This window comes from Accipiter gentilis, chromosome 19 (assembly GCF_929443795.1).
Source record: "Accipiter gentilis chromosome 19, bAccGen1.1, whole genome shotgun sequence".
Lineage (NCBI taxonomy): Eukaryota > Metazoa > Chordata > Aves > Accipitriformes > Accipitridae > Astur > Astur gentilis.
The window spans coordinates 205,305-225,869 of NC_064898.1; the positions used below are offsets into that span (position 1 = coordinate 205,305).

The following is a 20,565-nucleotide window of genomic DNA, read 5'->3' on the forward strand; positions in this document are numbered from 1 at the left end:
CAGCGCCGGGCTGCCCGAGGTCGTGCCGGCTCCGAGCCGAGCGGCGCAGCGCAGAGACAGGCTAGAGAGGGCGCAGCGATGCCCCGCAGAAGCGTCTAATGTTTCGACACGACGCCTAGGAGCCGAAAGAGGGGGAGTCCGGCTCGAATTTCCGCCGTTTCCGCGCAGGCATCGTTGTTGTGGCCAGCGTGGAGCAGGGCCTTCGGCTCCGCGCAGTGATGTCACAGGAGCGCGACAGCGCAGAGGCAGGGCCGGCTGAGTGGGGCGCGCCGTCGGTGGCTCTGGGCTGCGCGCCGCGCCCTCGTCGCCTAGGCCGCCTCGACCCGCTGCCCCGCGTTCCCCGGCGGCCCCTCGGAAGCGCCTCAGCCCCCGACCGCCGGGATCCACGGGCGGCGGCGCAGCGAGCTATGGGGCGTGGAGGCGCCCCGCAGGCGGGCGCGGGCGGCCCGGGCCTCGGCGCCGCGTGCTGAGGGGAGCGCCGCGTCGCGTTGCTGCGGGGTCGTTGCGCGGCCGCTTCAAGCGGCCTTGGCTGCCGCGGCCTCTCCGACGCCAGCCTTTCGCCTTCCTTGGCCGGCGGGAGCAGCCTCGGAACGCGCAGTGAGCGGGCGCGGGTCTCCGCCGAGGCGGCGAGCAGCAGCCGGCGGTCCGCTTTTGTCTCTTGCGCTGTGTCCAGCACCGCAGAGGCGTCAGCGCCAAATTCCGGGGGGCCGAGAAGATCCAAGGCTGCCTTTCTTGCTCTGCTGCTGCTGCTTTTTTGTTGTTGTTGTTGCTTTTTTTAAAAAAAAAAAAAAAAATCCTGTATGCTTAAAGACTAAGTCTTTGTCCTGGATTTTTTTTTTAATTTTTTTTTTTCCTCCATGTTTAAATATCTGCATTGAATGAACTAATAAAGATGGATAAGAAATCATTTGAAACCGTGCTGGATGAAATTAGAAAGGTAACTTTGCATTTTGCATGTCAGTTTAACCATTTGATGGTAGAATATTCCTCTTGAACACACCAGGTTAGGCGTTTGCATTCTTTAATAAGCACTTTGGGACTCAATAAAGACTAAACTTCACCTCGGTGTGAAGAACTGTAATTATGTGTTGCTGGTGTATCCTAGTTTTTGCATGTCGGATGTAATAGTGTGAAGTTGTTGTGACATGCTTGTTCTCTTTGAGATGTTTTTATTTTCTCAGAAAACTGAGATTGAATGTCCAGACTGCTATCACTGAGCTAACAATATGTGCTTAAAGAGCCCTCATTTGAAATAAGCACTTGAGTAACTTTGTCACAGCATTTTCGTTGTCAAGGAAAATGAGGAAGAAAAGCCAAAATAGCCAAGTATCTCTCATTGGGGGGGAGGGGCTACTGTGTTCGCTTGGCATGACTGGAAACGGAGACTTACAGTGTGAGGTATCCACCTTTTATATGATGGTTTAGGAGATGCAACACGCAAATGTGACATGAGAGGGCTGATTTCAAAGCTGCACTCAGCTGTCCTTGTTCAAAATCACATCTCCCACAGTTCAGGAGTATGTGCACACCTCTCCAGGATGTAAAATCCTGGGTTTTGATGCGTGCTCTGAACTGTGTGCATATCCTGTTAAAAACTCACTGAGAAAAATAACTACTGGTTGGGAAGCAGAGATACAAACCTAGGCTTCCTGGTGCCTAGCAGGTCTCTTTTGTTTCTTTCTGCGCAGAGGCCTGCTTTTAACAGGAAAGCTAGAGTTTGGTGGTTGGGACAGTTCCCCAAATGCTGGAAGTGGAAAAAGAGATACTAAAAATCAGGACATCTGAGATAAATAGTTCCTGTCTTGCATGGAAAGTACAAACCTGGGATGATGTATTTTGCTGTAGTTAAGCAGAGTTGATACAAGTGTCACAGTAGAACAGTTACATGTCTTGCTAAAGCTGTCTTTGTGTGAAAACGAAGGGCTTGTTTCGGATAAGATTGCCTTATGGCAGAAAAGGAATCCTTAGCATTTTTGTAAATAGGTGTTTTTTGTTATGGGTTGTCTAGAAGAGGTAATTTCCTTTATTTGGACTTGGCTGTTAAAGAGTTGAGTTTCCATTCAGCTTCTCTTCAGCATGAGACGCAGTGATGGTTGCAGTTGTAGTATTATTATTTTGGAACGTACTGGAGTATAAAACGCTGTGCACAAAAGCCCCAGGATGAGTCTTTGTTATCACAACTGCACTTGCTAGCATTTTTGCATAAGGTCATGGTCATAAATTCTCCTTTATAAAACAGGTATGTTCCATGCTGTATGACCAGCTAAAAATGTGACAACCTAAGATATTTCAGAGTGTGGACTTCCCTCCCAACCTAAGAAGTATTATAGAAAATCTGGGGGAAAAAAATCAGGGAACAACTTGCATGTGACTACTTTCTCTGAGAATTGATGGTGGGAGGGAGTAATGTTTCAAATATTACTACTGCAGTGCGGCCCTTCAGAATACGCTCTGTGATTACTAAAGACTTCAGACAAAAGGGTTTTGACATGTGCTTTTAGTCAATTATGTTTCTTGTATGCTATCTGCCTGTATTCCTGTAAACCTAACTTACTGTTGATCTAAGGATCAGTGCTGTGCTGTGTTAATAATGGCTGTGCTGTTGCTGTATAACATTCATTTTCCAAATGCTTATTTTGTGTCTTTGTTGCTAGGTCTTTGTTTAAACTTCATTTCTAGCTCTGTGGTAGAACCTTCTTTATTATGAGATTCACAAGGCAGTTGTGTTGGTGTATTCCATTTTCAGTCCTACAATTAGCAGGAACAATTATTTAAACGTCTTAATGTGTAGCTTAGTTCTATCTTTCCCCATATATATTTATGATTATTAACAAAATAAAAGTTTGGGGGGTTGTGTGTTTCCCCGCCCCCCACCCCCAAATATACTTAGCAGTGCTTTCTGTTTGTGCTCTTATTATAAAGTCATTCCGTTGTTGATTTAAGGAGGAAGAGACATTTGTTTTGGTAAAGAAGTTGCTGTGTGACGTCCAGCTTTTTCCCAAAATATGTGAAGAGAAGGAAGGGAGAGTAGAAAAAATGAGCATGAAGAGAGTTCTTTTTCCCCTGTGACTTCAGCATGTCTGGTAGTGTTGGTCTCAATGTGGTACAGAAAGGAAGGGGGTTGCCTCAAACAGTATGCAAGTGGGTTTCTGTGCACCTGTGCCACTCACAGTCAGGTTGCAGTGATGGAGAACTTCATGTCTGTGTGTAGGACAAGGACAAAAAAAGAAGGAATAGGCGTAGGTTTTAGGGCTGTTGAGAAGAAGATAGGAATGGGTGTGTGGGTGAAGCTGGAGGTGATTTGAGAATAAGCGTGAGAGCTAACAATAGATGGGGGCCTGGGGAACTGGGGAAGAAAGGCATTTGCACCAGTTAGGGGCAGGAATTCAGCTGTTACCTGTCTTCTTTACATCTTGTACCTGTATCAGTGAGCTGGGTATGAGGAGAGGGAGGAACCCTGTGGTTATCAACAAAACTATCTTGCCACTAAGTCAAAAGTGGTGGCCAGTACTGCGTTAAACTACTCTGCTTGCTTTGTTTTGTATGATTGCATATTAAGGTTTGAATTATGGGAGGGTAATGATAAGACAACATCAACATCTGGAGCAAGCTTTCTTGTATATTTAATTCTGTCTGTACAGACTTGTTATCCAGTCTCTTCATAAATTCACTGAAGTAGGATGCTTTGCCAATTGTTGTACAGGGAACATACAAAGAGATTGTATGAATAATCAACTGTATTATCTTGTTTAACGTAAAGTTGATGTAAACCTTCGAGGCAAAAGGAAGAGTGATGATGATCTCTCAGTACAGTTTTAAACAACAACAAAAAAAGCAAAATGAAATAAAGAGTAATTTTTAAGAATTTATTTACATCTCTGCTTTTCATTGTTCTCTCAATTATCTAAGGAGTATACTGTTACTTAGAAATATTGCAGTGTAATTGATGCAAATGTCACTTTGTTAGTTCAGATTTTCTTAGATTAATAGATGAGTCTAGCAGATGGTTGTGCTATAATTATAATTTTTGAGGGACTAATTGTGCATCTTTTTTTCCCTGTATCTTCTAGGCTGTATTGACTGAGTACAAATTAAAAGCTATTGAATATGTTCATGGATACTTTTCTAGTGAACAGGTAAAAGTCAACAGTCATGGGTTTAATGGGAGCTATTGGTTTTGTGTATTCAGTAATGCAGAAAGACAATGTCTTCAATCATACTAAGGCTGATCATATTAGCTTTTCTATTTATTAACTGAGGAGATTTAATTCCTCATTATTATATCAGCATTAAACTGTTAAAAAGAGTTCCAAGTTGTTTTGGTTGTTTTGTTATCAAAATCATTACATTTTCATTCTTGTGTGGGAAAATTGGAGAAATTTATCATCATGGAATTCAGGATTATTTTGCATGTATTTTCTAAACTGGCATGTAGTAATAAGTATCCAACTTATTTCGATACTATGTAGATTTTTTTCCTGTTTCTTTTCTTTGGGTTTTGTTGGGTTTTTTTGTGTACGTTTGGTGACTATGCTGTTTGAGATACTGAATGTTGATAAGTTTTTCCAGAAAGATTTAATTTCTTTTATTCTAATACTGTGGCAATTGTTCTGCATATATGCAAATATATAGAGAGGAGTAAGTATCTATTTTAAATATTTCCATAGAAAAACTTCATCTCATAACATAGAATTTTTAGGTGCCTACTTAGAAGTAAAAAGAACATTAGATGCTGGTAGGCACTACTGTAATCAAATATTGCAGGCAGACACATGTTTTTTAGCAGTATACCACTGTACTCCAAAATGGAAGGATCATATTGATGCTGTTAGCATGATTTTTTAATATATATAAAAGATTAATTGAAAGCCCTTCTGTTGCAGGTTGTCGAGTTACTGAGATACTTTTCCTGGGCTGAACCACAGCTCAAGGCAATAAAGGCTTTACAACATGTAAGTTCTTGTGGCATAATCCTGTAGAGTACGTTTGCCCTCTTAATCTTATTTTAGTTGTGAGATGTCTACTCTTGCAACTGATGGGTCGGTCTGCCCTTTAATCTTCAAAGTTTCCTCTTCATCTCTTTCTTTTTCAATGGTATCAAAATACGAAATGTCATACTTTTAACCAGGGTATGTTTTTGACTAAAGTATCTTTTACTTTCCTGTGTATCACAAGAATAGATGTAGACCTTTTTAATTTGTTAACTTTCCTAATTTCTCTGCTTTTGGCAAGAGCTTTTTGCAGTTCCTTGTTCAGCATTTAGTGTGTAGAGCCTCCTTGCCAGTGGGAGGGAGAGAATATTAAATGTTTAGTGAAATACGTGATATAAAGCACTCTGGGTTTAAAATAATTGTAGTGTCTTATTTTATATACACTTTTTTCTTTCTTGCTTACTCGTCAGAAAATAGTGGCAGTTCCAGCATCAAAAATGGTTAATATTCTCAACTGCTTCACATTCAGTAAAGATAAACTTATTGCCCTTGAAATCTTAGCTTCGTAAGTATCTTTCATATTATATTTCCTTAAGTTGTTTTGTTTTTACTAATGTTTCATTATATAAAACTTAAGATACCTCTAGAAGGAAGCACTGTGGCCAATTAAGGTAAAACACGAATCCATTATTGATGGGGCTGTAAAAAGAAGAATTAGAAGTAGACATTGTGCACAATTCTGTAGTTCATCTGAGTCTTTAGCATGCTGCTATGTGGGCTTCTGCCTGCTGGAAAACTGCCACTTTGCCAGTATCTTTACAGTGGTCTTCAAATTTTGTAGACAGTGAAGAGGGCCTTAAGCTTATTTCTGCTTACTGAAATGTAAAAGGCTTGAGACCAGGGTATTCTGGGAATTGACCCTTTTGCATTTGAAAAACCCTCCCTAAGTATTATGTATGTAAAAATGAGTTAAGTAAATACATCTCTTAAATTGACATATTTGATTTACAGATCTAATATCTATAAAAGATGTATAGATATTTTAAATGTATGTTTATATAGAAAGTTGGGGGTTTTTTACTGAACACAGCCGCTTCAAAGGATCTACCTTTTGTGCATGTTTATATTGGAACTTTTCTGCCTGGTTCAGATGATTTATTATATGAAGTGTTGTTCTGTTTTGGGTGGGGGTTTTTTTGCATGAAGTATGTCTGCCTTGCATATGAATGCTGTATATTACAGCCAGCTTGAACGTTTTGAGGCATATAAATTCATTTTATAAATATCCATAAAACAAATAAGACTGAGTATATAGACATGATCTTGCTTTTGGAGTTGAGCTTTAAGAAGCTGTGTGAATGCTCCTAATCTCTTTCAGACCAAAACAAAACAGGGTAGCATAAAGGAAGTTCAGTGGCACATTAAACTAACCTGGTTTGCTTCTTAAAATGAGACTGGAGCTCATAGACTCTTTAGCTGCTGCACTTCAGCTGTTGCGGGGGGAGAGCGTGGTAACTTCTTGAGCTGTTGGGTTTCTACAGGGCAAGAGCATAATAAGGGAGACATAATATAGAAATCCTAACCCAAATCTGTGTACTACTTACTTTGCTAATCAAAACTAGAGAACAAAGCTGAAAGTTCATTCACATTTTAATACCATTCTTTGAGGTGTTTTTCATGTCTTTGTTCAACATTCTGCTGATTCCATTTCTGCTAATATTCTCCTTTGAGAAGTCTTCCTTTTTGGGGCTTTGTTGCATTTCCAGTAGTTTGGATGGGGCAGGTAATATTTGACAGAAGTAAAGGTGATGTGGTCAGAGTTTTGAAATATGCAGGTAGAATTGGGCATTAGGCTCCTTGTACTTGCATGTTTTGTTGTTGGTGTTATTTTTGGGAGAGGAGCAAGGAGAAAGGAAGGGTACTTTATAGAACTGCGTGAGGGGTTTCACTAGCTCTGCAGAACATGGAGAGAATTGCCAGGAGTTTCACCTTTTTCATTCCAGAGTAAATAAGATGAAAATTTGTTTCTCTACCAGTCTAGCAAGAAACAGTGGCAAACTGAGTGGCTGCTGGTTTTCTGCTGGGCTGGGAATTGTATCCTAGTAGCAATTGAAGCTTTCTAATGAACTGTTGTGATGCAAAATTCATTTTGTCAATGTAGTTATTTTTGCCATAAAGTTTAGCCATCATTGTCCATCGTTGCATATTGATATTTAATTCTAATACAATGTTTCATTTACAGGTATGAAGTCCATATTTAAGCCCAGGGTTTTTACTTTAATAGTAATATTATGATCTGAATTAATTATAGTTTCTTAATGTACTGTTGGGTACTGGCTGAACAAGTGTTGATCACTTTTCAGTAGTGCATTATTTCTGATAAGCATATGGAATGGCAGTAATTACCTGTCAATGTCTTTATTTATAGCAACATTGTTGATGCTCAGAATTATCGCCTTATTGAAGATCTGTTCAGAATTAATATGTCAGAGAAGAAAAGATGCAGAAGAATTCTTGAACAGGTAGTCAAGATACTCTAGTATCCTCGATTCTGTCAAATACAGTATTATTTCCATCCTTATGGTCACTGTGGGGTCAGGACTTACCATGAAGACCGCTGGGAACTCCTGGTGGAAGGCAAGCTGAAAGAAGCAGCTGCAAAAAGATAAGAGCTATGTAATACATGTGCAAAAAAAGGGGAAGTTTCTGTCAGGCATAGGATCGTATGGAAAAAGGGGCACAGAATTGCAACCAGTGCTGCAGGAAACAGTCTGCATTTGTTTTAGAGAACACCAAGTGCTTAACCCCAAGTTCAGTAGAAGCAGAGGTGGTCCAAGTAGAGTTATTCAAATAAAGGGGACTTTGGCAGAACCTCACAGTACTTGGACTATTTGGGAAGAAGATTTGAGACAAAGTTTTGAATTGTTCCATGCAGGTTGACTCATGCCGTCTAAATGTCATGAAATAGTAATTCATTTCTCTAAAGCATTGAATTTGATAGTAAATAATGTCCTTTCTTGATTACCTTGCAGGCTTCAAAAACGGGTTGCAAGGCTCCTCATGCTATGATATCATCCTGTGGCATGATACCTGGCAATCCTTATCCCAAGGGCAAACCAAGCCGCATAAATGGAATTTTCCCAGTAAGCGTGATTCTATGCTTTTCCTTTTCACAGCATCCTTGATTTAGGATTCATTATAGTATAACCCAAACCAGTATTCATATACATGGAAGGAGGAGTTGAATCAAAAGCAATGTTTTGGGTGTTTTGTTTTTTTTTTACCGTATTACACATTTATAGGGAACTTGTATTATTTTTATTTGCCCATTCTTTCTGTGCTGCTTCAAGTAAAGATTACTGCATAAATAAGACATTGTTCATATAAGGAAAACATTGTAAACTTCAGCAATATTTGGTGGAATCTGGAGAGGTGCGAAGAGCCTTACTGGCAGGTTGAGAAGATGACCTAATATGGTCACTACAGTACTACTGCTAATCTGATTGCAGTTCTTGAACAACCATGTTAAGTATTTCATGTGAACACTTAAGGGACTGCAAAATATAAGTTACCATGACTACAAGTCAAAATGCAGAATTCTAATTATGTCAGAAACGTGGACCGTTTAATATGCATCTCTTTACAAAAGCTCCATGTTACAAATCAAGCTATTGGAATGCTCTTTACAAGACTGGGACACAGTTTCTTTTTCCTAACAAACATTGTTAAATATCACTTCCAGAATATTAAAAAATGCAAATGCAGTTTAGAAAAAAAAAAATGGGAGAAATTCCATAGCAAGATGTACTTCTAAATTAATACTTAATAGTTTAATTTTATTTTGTTTCAGGGAACCCCTATCAAAAAGGACACAGAAGAATGTACTAATGAAGGAAAGGGAATAGCAGCCCGTATACTTGGACCATCCAAACCAGTATGTCTAATGAATGAATAAATAAATGAAACTTTTAAGAAGAAAAAATTCAACCACCAGCCAATTCAATAAGGCATTGATATAAAATGCTCTTACGTTGCAAGAAGACTGTAGAGCAGCAATTTAAACAAAGCTAAACTTATATAATGAAGATAATATGACCTAGTATTTTTTTATTTAACTTGAAAAGAAGCTGTAGTTTATATCTGTGGGCCATAGGATTCTCTAGTGGATACAATTTGTGTGCATTGGAAGGCATAATTTAAATTAAAGTAGCAGAAGAGAAAACTAAAAGCATTTCTAGTAGTCCATCATGAGCTAGTGGAAGTTTTAGATACCAATATATACAATTTTTTATTACAGTCTCTGAGGGTTTCGCACATGAACATAAGAACATCTTGGAAATTTTAATTACAGCAGTGCCTTAGAAGGAGGTTCTTGTTTCTTAACAAAACAGCTGGTCTGTATTTCAAAGTTTTTAAGCATGTGGGACAAACTTTCAATGAACCTGATACTGCTTTGAAGTATTGTCCAAATGTTTTATTTTTGCTTTTATTATGAGATGTTTCCCCCTAAGCTGTATTAGTTTAAAGGGACAGGCACCTTCATAAGTATTTGTTAGTTTTAAGTTTGTTAAACCTTTAAAAAGAGAAGTCAGTCCAAGACTGCAGAGTGTGAAGACTACAAGGCAGAAAGGAGTTCCCTTTCCCACCTGTGTTCAATATTACATTATAATCTAAAGGTATACTAGTTATGTTTGTTTCATTCTTTCCAGAAAGAGTGAAATATTTGCAGTTACTATAGGTATTATGAAGAAATTTGATATAAAATATTTTTCCCGTGAAGTACAGCTGTCTGTAGTACTATCTGAATGTTAGGTTTTTGTCTGAGAAAGAGTAGGTAATGCTTTCACTATTGCTTCTTCCGTTTGTTTTTTGTTTATGTAGGCTCCATCAACCTACAATCCACACAAACCAGTTCCATACCCCATCCCACCATGTCGGCCACATGCAACTATTGCACCAAGTAAGGCTTCTATGTGTTTTAGCTTGATGCTGTTGTTTCACCCATTTGCTTTTTAAGTAATAAGTGTCAAGTGTCTGTTTCTCTGACCATGGTCATATCTGAAATTGACTTGTACTCCTGGGTACTGGTTTCTACCTCTTCCTGTCATGACTGCAGAGTTGATAAGAAGAGGAATATATTGTCTTCTTTTTCTAACATTGGCGTCATAAGGAAAATTCACAATTCTGTTCTGATGACAAAGTATTTCATTTATGGGAGGCATTGTGCATGTTAGACAAGACTAGGGCTGTGTCTTTGTTGTAATGTTTGACCAAAGTTTGGGCTTTGGCTTGACAAGTCTGTTGACTTGTTGCTGTTGTACCAAACTTAGGATATGGTCAGGCACAGGCCTGAATTGGGTGGAAATATGTAGGAACTTGCTTAAGAATGGTAATCTGTTTCTCAGTTGAAGAGGTAATCTGTTTCTCAGTTGCCTTCAGTTTTACTTTCTCTCTATCACAATGGAGAGAAAAACAGTTTCCCAAAAGAAAAGTTTAGGCATGTAGATTTCAGTCTCAGAGGGGACATAATGATTGCCTTTTCCTGTGTTTGGTCTGACTATTACTAGCCTTGTGCCTTAGGTAAGGTTGAGTCTTTCTTCATAAACTCCTCTCTCTTTGCTTTGCTGCATCAGTTGTTTGATTCCAGACATTTTTGGAAGGGAGCAAGGCAATTGCCGTTTCTTTGGAAGAAGAGGTTAGAGTACGTACGTAGTCAGACTCTGGTCTTTTTGAGCAGGAGCTGAAACCTTTTCCAAATCTTGCAATTCTGTACTGCAAAGCAAGGAGTGCTCTGGTAAGGAAGCTTGCTTTTCACTGATGTTAGGTATTTCAGGGAGTTCTTAAGGTATTTGATAAGAAAGTGTGGTAGAGCTCTTAGCATGTGTGTTGAAGGGCGAGTCATGTAACTAACTTGATGTCTGCAAGCCTCTTTATAGTCAGTTTGGAAAAATGAGCACTACTAGTGGCTAAAGTAAGTCTGATGATTTGTGCTCTAGAAATGACTTGCTCCCCAGAAAGCGTACAGGAAGCTTGCAGACTAGCTCAAATTTGTATCAAATAAATCCTATCCAAAGTAAGTTACAGCACAAAATTTGGCCTGTGACTGGATGTGAGTATTGGTACATTTTAGGATATGAAACGGCTTTTGAGGTTTCAGGGCCTTATTAGGATGCAGCATGGTTTTTAAAAGAACTCTTGTGACTGATGATATGTTTATATATATATAAAAATGTATTTAATGAAATTGCAGATGCTGACCTGAAACTATTGAGTGTGATTGTTTTCAAGCAACGGTCAGAATGATGTTTTGTTTTCTGCCTCTGACATGTATTGGTTTAACATTTCCTTCCTGGGTGATGCAATGATTGTTAGTTGCTTTTCTGATTTTCAGCCAAGAGTTGTCATGCGAGGAATCTTAACATTAGGTAGAACTATTATGAAAGTGTGAAATCAGAAAGGAGTTGTGTGTGACAAATTACTGCATTTGTTCAAGTGCTGCCTTTTCCCATGAAGCATAAGTTCTTATGCTCTTAAAATACTCATTTAGGACCACTGTGAAGTGTATTTATGTTCCTGTGATTTAAATTCTGATGTTCTTCATCAGAACTGTATACCACAGCAATACAACAGTTTGAGTTGCTCCAAAGAATAAGGGAGGAAAAAAGGTATTTTTTAAAATGTCAAGTACAGTAGGTATTTTATATTAAAATAATTTGCTAACTCACTTGAATTTCTTAACATTTAAAGATATATTGAAGAATGATAGACTAAATATTTGAGATGGGACATTTTTCTCTGAATTTTCTGACTAGTGTTGGAGGCATGGTCATGGTCATTGATGTATGTTTGGCTCATTTGTTTGTCAAGTTTTTAATGTTAAAGGAAGAGTAGCAACTGCCTTTAAGTTAGGAATAGAAAAAGAACAAATGATGTTGCAGACACTATGAATCACTCCTCCCCTTTGAGTTTTTCAGGCAAAATGAAACTGAAAGCAATTGAAACCTGGCTGAAAAAGCTTTTCAAGAGAACTGCCATTACTAAAATTTGGATCACAATGCATGTCATTCAGGCAGACATTGGCAAAAGCCGGCATCCAGCCTGAATGATTAACTGGTCTGGCTTTTTGGTGAAGGAATGTCTTACAATCTTGAAAATGTTCTTTTAAAGGAAGACACTTACTGGTTCATTTAGATATGGGTTCTTCTGACAACTGATACGTGTATTGCATTTCTTCTTTTAGGTGCTTACAACAATGCTGGCTTAGTTCCAATGGCTAATGTCATAGCTCCAGGCTTACCAGCTCCTCCACCATACACTGCTAATCAGGTGGTTTCAGGTAAAACATGCATACCTTTAAAAAATGCTGATGGTATTTTTCTAATTCATTGTTGTGAATGGATCATTCACTGCTGGAGTTTCATTTGCTTTTAAATAACAAGCTGTTGTTCTCTGTTTAGAAAATGAGGACCTTTCCAGCCAGGCAAAACCTTCCCAAAATCAAGGTAAATTGCAAATCCACAGGGAGATTTTTGGGTTGATTGTATCTTTGTTATTTGTTCAGAAAATGTAAACAACTTATTTGTTTAGTGGGATTTTCATAAGCCTCTCAAGTATTTAACTACTGTTGGAATAGGATCCCTTGAGAGTTGAGAAAAAAATAATCTCAGACATTTGGCACTTAGAAGTTGAAACATTAAAATTCAGCCTTTTGTGTCAGCTCATTAAAGTTTTATATTCTTCAGCATATAAGTATGGGAGAAATGCAAAAAACTAAATCAAAATATGCTTTGCAATGTAGGGCACTGAAGCACTCAGTAATATCTTTGCAGTTGTTAAAACTCTGGACATCTATTCAAAAATTCACTCACATTTTAATTTCATATATCAGTTGCAATGGGAAGCTAGGAATACAAGAGAGATTCTTTACTTATAGTTTGTTGAAATCCATGTGTAGAATGTCTTATCCCTGACTGTTAACATCCAACAATGTCTACCTGCACTTTTGTCATACCCTTTAAAATCCAGTTCTTTTTTGCAGAAGAGAGAGTTGTGAGGTTGTTTGTTTTGGTTTTTTTTCTCTACTTGTCTGGTACTTTGTACACTTTGTACACTTAGTACAAATCATAATAAATCCCATTATGAACTACTTACACAAAGGCTTTGATAATACTTTGTTAGGTTTGCAAATAGAAATTGAGAATCTACTGACTATTGAGTCAGGCATATTAACAAACACCCAAAATAGATAAAATGACCATGATAAGTTTAGCTCCTGTAACTATTTCTAGGGAAAAAAAAGAAAAAAGTTACGTTTTGTCTTGTCTTTTCTCCTTTATGCCCAGGGATGGTTCTACAGAAATGTTGCTGTTTCAACTAATCACTTTATTCATATATACCCCTTTAAGTGTGCATGTATTTACAAGGTAGTTTATACAGCTAAATTAATACAGTGTAAGGAATAAAATCTTCTCTTAGGAGGAGATATTCAGTAGCAGCTCTGAGTTCTATTGCAGCTGTTTTTCTCTGGTAATTATTTTGGCTGTCAGGATTAACAACAGTGATCTTTAGGAGAGTCTTCAGCTTGGAAACAGGATGAGGAAAGAACACAATCCAGAGCTGAGCAATCTTGGACTAGGTTTTTGGAAAAGAATATGTAAAAAGAAATAGTTTGTTTGCAAACCTGCTGGTTTTAGAGTTTCAAAATACATAAAACAGGTGTTTGTCATATCAACTTAGGTCCAAGATGTTAACAATTCCAGTTTTGGGTTTGTGTGTGTATATGTAGAATTTGGGCAAGAGAGAAAGCTAAGTTGTTACAGACTTATGGGTGATGAGTTTGACTGGTTGGATCAGTGATTTGCTTACAGCTGAACAGATCATTTTAAAAGTAAAATAAAGCATGAGTGTTGTTTGAGAGGAATGATTAATTAACACATTCATATTCCACAGGAAACTAGATAGAGGCGTATCAAGGCTCTTGACATGCCAATTTTCATAAATGCAGCTTCTTTCCACCAACCTCCACATCCCCATTTGCCCTGTGCCTGCCTGTTTTCCTCCAGCTTGACTGATGTCTCTTTGACCTACTTTGTAGGGTTGATAGAAGCTGATATTCCTAGTGGCAGGTGCTTGCCTCAATTATAGACACCTGACACCTACAGAAATACTTGTTGATAAGGTCAAGTGCCAATGTTAGTTTAATACTGTAGTGTGATACATGAATTTAAAAGTGTACCTTCTTAGAATCAAAATCTGAAGGAAACACAGTGAAGAGAATGACCTGATTTTGAAGGAAAGAAAAATACCAGCACCTGAAATCAGCTTTCTTCAGTTGTTGACTAAACTTCTCTGAAATCATGATACATTGAATTAACTGGTTCTGAAGGAAATTCTGACCTTCAGTGAGAGTGGATGCAGAGGAGCCCAGGTGATCTGATGCTGATGGAATTTTAGGTCTGGTTTGGGTACTGCCAGGTGTTAGGGACCAGAGGGAGGGAGTTTGCCTGTATTGCTTAAGACATTCTTATGGAGTATATTTGAGTATCTAACTGTCTTGCATGAGATCATGAAGAGGTAGCAGATGTCACAAAGTGTTTTAAAGAGGAGTGGCAGCCTACATGATGTACAACTTGTGTGATGTGTTTCTATGTACCTTTTTGTTTTGTTTTCATAGGCTCCAGTGTTCATTGTTTATATACAGACATTGTATGTTAGCTATTGCCTGTGTATCATATTTTGAAATGCTGTATAAAATGTGTTTGTGTTGATTTCAAACATTTTGGACAGTTTCAAGTATTCTTACCAGTTTTGTTTCTTTGCAGCTTTTTCTGCACAAGCGAATCAGCTCTTTACTCCTCATGGTTCTAATCCTTCAACACCTGCTGCTACTCCAGTCCCTACCCCATCACCTGTCAAGGCAATAAGCCATCCATTAGCACCTGCAACTCCACTCGTCTCTGGGATGAACATGTCTACCCCTGTCCTTCCTGTTTTCCCAGGACAGGTCTCCTCTTCCATCCATACATCTCAGCCATCCACCCCAACCCCTACTGTCATCAAATCTCTTTCATTGCCTGGTGTTCCTGTCACATCTGTTCACAGTGCAACCTCTACTCCTATCCCTGCAGTTTTTTCTGGGCTGGCTTCTATACCCACTGCTACGCCAGCTCCACAAGGTTCTTCCACACCGTGCGCCACACCTGTGCCTAGTGAAGCTTTCGCATCTGCTACTGCACCATTTGCTGGCCTCCCATTTTCTGCAACCTCTTCAATTGCTTCCGCTAATAATCCCACTCCATTGTCATCAGTTTTTGCTGGTCTCCCTTTGTCCTTGCCGCCCAATGCCCAAGGGATTTCTAGTCCTGTTCCATCTACAATTGCTAATTCTCCTGCCACTTCCATTCCTGGTTCACTTAGCTTGCCTAACCCAATTTTGTCTGTCTTAAAGGGATTTCTGACATCAAATGACACCTCGTTAATCAATTCATCTGCTTTACCTTCTGCTATGACAAGTGAGCTTGTGTCTCTATCTGCTCTTGCTAATCAAAACTCTGACCCTCCCACTTCCTCTGTCAACAAATGTTACACTCCATCAGCCACCCCTACCCCGCAGCGTTCCTCCACACCTGGGCTGGCCATTTTCCCAGGTCTTCCATCCCCATCTGTAGCCAATTCTAGTTCCACTCCTCCAACATTGCCTGCACAATCACCTTTAACCACTTCACCATCGATCATGCCAGTCAACTGTGGCTCATCAGCCTCCCTCTTGCATGGCACAAGTCCTACTATCCCTGATCAGCAGCTCTCATCAGCCCCAACTGCCACAAGCATCCCAGTTCTGGTCAAAACAGAACCCATGAGTCCTACCCTCTCGGCCTTCAAAGGTCCTTCTCATTCAGCTGGCCCTTCTCATGGCACTATAGGACTGTCAGCGCTCGGGCGTGCATACACCTCAGCAGCTTCAGTGCCAGTCAGTTTACCCAGTTCCCTGAACCCAGTGCTATCAGGTCTCTCCTCTTTGAGTGGTCCTCTAAACAATTCCAGTTCTCTGGCTTCCATGTCCCTCGCCCCACATGGCTCCTCTGCTCCCATTGCCCCTGTGTTCAATGGCCTTCCTCCTTTTACATCTCTAACCAGTAACTTTGCTTTTACTGGTAATCCAGCACTTACACCACCTGTCACTCTCCCAGGGTCTTTGTTAGCTAATCCGTCTACAACTGCTTCAGCTGTGTCTGCCCCTCATGCGAGTTCCACTGCCGCCGTACTCTCAGGACTCGCCGCCTCAGCAACAGTCTCTGCTCCACCCTTCTCGCTTAACTTGTCCAGTGCCGTCCCTTCCCTTTTTTCTGTTGCCCAGGGACCTCTGGGATCATCAAACCCATCCTTCCCTGGTTTTCCTGTCTCTAACACACCCTCTGTCACTCCTGCTCTCCCTTCTTTCCCTGGCCTCCAGGCATCTTCTGCAGTAGCAGCAGTTGCACCGTTGCCGGCAGCTGCCACAGCCCCATCTCCGGCTCCGGTCCTGCCAGGGTTTGCCTCGGCCTTTAGCTCAAACTTCAACTCTGCACTTGTTGCACAGGCTGGGTATGTTTCTGTTTCTGAAGGAGATCAGAACCATTTCTTTTTCTCTTGAGGAAAACACTGATTTTACTTTAGGTATAGACATTATTTTCACTCATAGTTAGAAATTACAGTTAATTTTTAAAGTTAGTTCACCAGGAAATTTCCACCTATCTTTAGAAACTGATAGAGTAGTTACTAAATAGGTTGTCCTCAGTAGTCCCCGTTATGACAGTCTAGTCTAATCCAGTGAGGTGCTGAGTGATCTTATTTCCCAGACGAGGATACTTGGCACCTCCTAGGCTTTTACAAGAATGCATTCCACGTGGGCATCCATTGACACATCCAGGTAATAGCAGACAATATCTTAGATGTTCCTATGTTTTAAGGAAGTACTCAGCATTAATTTTTGTCTGTAAATTTATTTGTGTGTGCAAACTGTAGGCACAGCCAAGGTACAAAAATTTCCAAGTTCCTTTCTTAGGTGTGCTCCAGACAGTCTTGGTTTGTGTGTGCATGAATAATTTGTAGGTGGGTAGAGACTGGGCTTCTGTTTGGAAATTCTGGCCTTTATGAGGTTTAGAAAAAGAGGTGCTTTTCTAATTTATATAGACATAAGCTTATAGAGAGAGAAACATAGGATGAAACATTATGCAGATGTTCCTAATAACAGCCGCATCTTGACATTCTTTCAGCTTGACTTCTGGACTACAGACACCGGGAAACGCAGTTTTTCCTGGTCTTTTATCTCTCCCTGGTATCCCTGGCTTTCCCCAAAGTGCCGCACAATCTTCCTTGCAGGAATTGCAGCATAGTGCGGCTGCACAGTCAGCACTACTACAGGTAACATGCCTATTTGTTAATACTGTTTTGCTTCCACTAATTGTTTGAGCATGTACTTGCATGTTAACTTCTCAGGATTAGTTTAAGTCAGTAAGTGATTAAAACCCCTAACCTGTTTGAGAACTGATACAAGGATGATCAGTTGTAAGAAGAACAACTTATTAACTTCTTACTCAAGGCCAATGTATGATGCTTCTGGACATTACGAATGTGATTAAACCCACTTTGAAAACTCTTTGTAAAATGGGGAGGAGGGAAAGAAAAGACATGCAAGTGAAATTTTTGCTAGGTATGTGTTAAATCTAATGAGCTGACCATATAGTTGCAAAATTTGTGTTCAGTTCCAGTCTGACATTTTAACACTTAAAGTTTTCTGTGGAAAACCACTTTGTTATGAGTTATGTGCCTCTACACACATGATCAGATTGTCTTGAATTTGTGTCTGTTGTGGTTGTGCCTTTCTCTTGATAGTTGCCACAAATGCAATTTGCTGTAATATAAGCTTGAGGTGGCTTTAGGTAGTGTGTAGTTTCATCATCTCTCTTGTTGATGAAAAAACTTGTTTCAGTCATGAGCCTACATAAGTTAACTGAAACTATCATCAGAGTTTGTATTTAGATGTTTAGTTTGCCTTTTGTTAAAAACGGTCTCTGTACAGATCCTGATAGGAAATTTGTCCTTCTCTACAGAATACTAGAAGAGGCAGTTGAGTGTCTTGAATTAATGGTTTCTCTCTTCAGTGACACATCAGTGTTTGAAATGGAGCATGTGTCTAAGTACTGTTCAATATGCAGAATATCGTCAGCTATCTTTTGAATGTCAGAGGAAATAGATCGATGAAGCAAATTACTTAATCTAGGCAGTACTGCTTTTGCAAGTCGAGTATTTATTTATTCTGTAGAAATCTGTGTGCGCAGATTGCATTGAGGAAACGTCAGTTTTCTTGTTTACAAGTTCCAATCACTAAAACTAACACTTAGCTACTTGAGCAATGAAGATAAAGTTCAAAGTCAGTGAAATACTACAGCTCCTGATCAAGCTATGTCTTCCAAATCAGCTGTGGCTTACTCCACTGGAAAGTAAATGCCAGTAACACTTCTGTATTTTTCCTCTTAATCCGACTGCTTTCCTCATTCTCTGGTATTTCAGAGCAGTAGTTGCACTACAGTTTAACATCTGCATATAGGTGCATTGTTCATCTCTGTTATTTGCATACTTCCGATTATACTTTGTTTTAGTCTGAGTAGGACTGGTATTGTGCCTGAAATTTTTCTTGATTTAGATTTTTGTTTGTTTGTTTTCATCAGTGCTGTTTCCTAACTTCTTCTCTTCCTTGAAGGCACATTCTGCTTCTGCTCTGGAGAACTATACAGCTCAGCCTGAAGGTTTTGCTAACTATCCGTCAACACCAGGAACACCATTTTCATTGCAGACCAGTCTGCCCCAGAGTGGATGGCAATAAATACCAGACATTTTTAAAGACTGCAGTGGTTGCTTGACAGAGCCTGATCCTATTCACTTTGAAGGCTGTCTCTGCGTTAGTGGGAACATGGTCTGAATTGGGGAAAGAGGGGGAAAACATGAGGGTAAAAAGATTCCAGGAGGCTGTGTCAGATATCAAGCCTGATTTGTGATTGCCTTTAATTGATTCAGGGTCTGATCCTGTGAATTGCTGAGCATCCTTGGCTCTCCTTTTAGCTTATGAGTTGAATGTTTGGTGTCTTACACGATCAGTAACTTTCAAACATGTTTATGTAAATAGAACAACTGGCTGTCAAACTAAACAGGGAGAACAAGTATACTTAATAGTGTGTATAAGCACCTATCCTGTTATGTTTTATGGTATATGTGGTTAATATAGAATGAGATCTAGACTGAAACTAGATACTTAAAGCTGTAGACGATCTTTTGTCTACATGCACACTTCTTGTGTGTGCATAGATCAAGGTCAGTTTATGGTTCTTCAGATCTTTTCTTCCTATGTGTGAGGATCTCCTGTTAGCATCAGCAGTATGTGAAGGGAGGCTAGATCAGAGGGATGTGGGGGGTTTCTTATGCTCTGAAATACTGTCATGGGCTTGCTGCTGAATTGAGTACTCCTTTGTCTGAATCTGAATGGGAGAGCTAGGAAATGATGCTGTACTGTATTTGGGTAGAAGTGGATTGTGTTTTACTGGAGTATGGTTTAGCTAGCTGAGAGTATGTCTTTCCAAAGTACATAAAAGCATTTTGATTTGCCTCTAAAATGATGTTCCATAACATTCTCCCTGCCCCTGCACCTCTCTGTGAATGAAATAATTGTACTGCGGATAGGCTGCCTATCCGGCACTTTTGACTGCAGACTTTTGTGAATGTTTACAGACATGGGTCAAGTTCTTCTCTCCCTTATACTCAGAAACTCACTGGTTCTCTATAGGCTTTTTGGCTATAAACCACAACTTGATGGTGCTTATGTTATCCTGTGAATATAAGTGGGAGCAGAATTTGGACCATGGATTTTTTTAGTATTTTTCCTTGGAAAACGTACATGATTTTGAAGGCATATAGCTAAATTAACTGTATTGGTTAGGAAGGGTTATGACGCAGCATAGAGAAAGGTCTTGCTTTGTTAGTGAAATTCAGTTATGCACTCTTCTAATAATGTTAGAACCTGTGGCAATGTGTAACACATCGTTGAATATCATCTATTTAAGATAAACTCTTGATGATGTCCTAGAGGCAATAGAGATGAATGGTATTCAATCCTGTGATTAAATGAAAACGTAGAGGATACTATACTGTAGAAAAGCTCTGCACCTAGAGTTTTACTTTTTTAAAGATGAATTCTGCTGGGAGATGTTGCTAATGTATTTTCTTTCAAGATGTGAACAAAGTTTTTTAGAACATTAACAGAAATTCCTGTACTGGTTTTTAACACAACTTTTTTAAATAAAAGGTTTACAGTCATGGCAAAAAGGCTTTGCTGACTATTTACATATTTGCCTAAAATACAGATGAATAAACTTGTTTTTACTAAGACACTTCCTAATGTTTGATCTTGATTATGCTGTTTGTTTATGATGCAGAATTATATACTGAATTATAAAACTGGTTTCCTGAAGAGTGGCAATAGAATTATCCTATGAAGTGTTTAGATAAAAAGTTTAAATAGTGTCCTCAATACTTTGTCAACAATTGGGTAGTCTTGCATTTTAATAATGAAATTTACATATTACTTTAAATCTAAAGATAA

General features: G+C 39.2%; 1 protein-coding gene across 2 annotated transcripts; it reads left to right on the top strand.

Annotated features, from left to right (window-relative positions):
* The first annotated feature begins 244 nt into the window (after positions 1–244).
* On the top strand, positions 245–20,513 carry PROSER1 (proline and serine rich 1). 2 transcript variants are annotated; one of them, XM_049823565.1, is made up of 13 exons: positions 245–937; positions 4,071–4,136; positions 4,884–4,952; positions 5,402–5,496; positions 7,360–7,453; positions 7,964–8,074; positions 8,782–8,865; positions 9,813–9,891; positions 12,172–12,267; positions 12,389–12,433; positions 14,753–16,514; positions 17,186–17,333; positions 18,673–20,513. In XM_049823565.1, exons 1-13 carry the CDS (start codon positions 893–895, stop codon positions 18,793–18,795), a joined length of 2,817 nt encoding a protein of 938 aa, XP_049679522.1. In that variant the 5' UTR covers positions 245–892; the 3' UTR covers positions 18,796–20,513. The 2 variants fall into 2 exon arrangements, with proteins under 2 accessions (XP_049679522.1, XP_049679523.1); XM_049823566.1 differs by lacking the exons at positions 245–937; positions 5,402–5,496 and having other exon boundaries at positions 4,116–4,136.
* Positions 20,514–20,565: the final 52 nt, after the last annotated feature.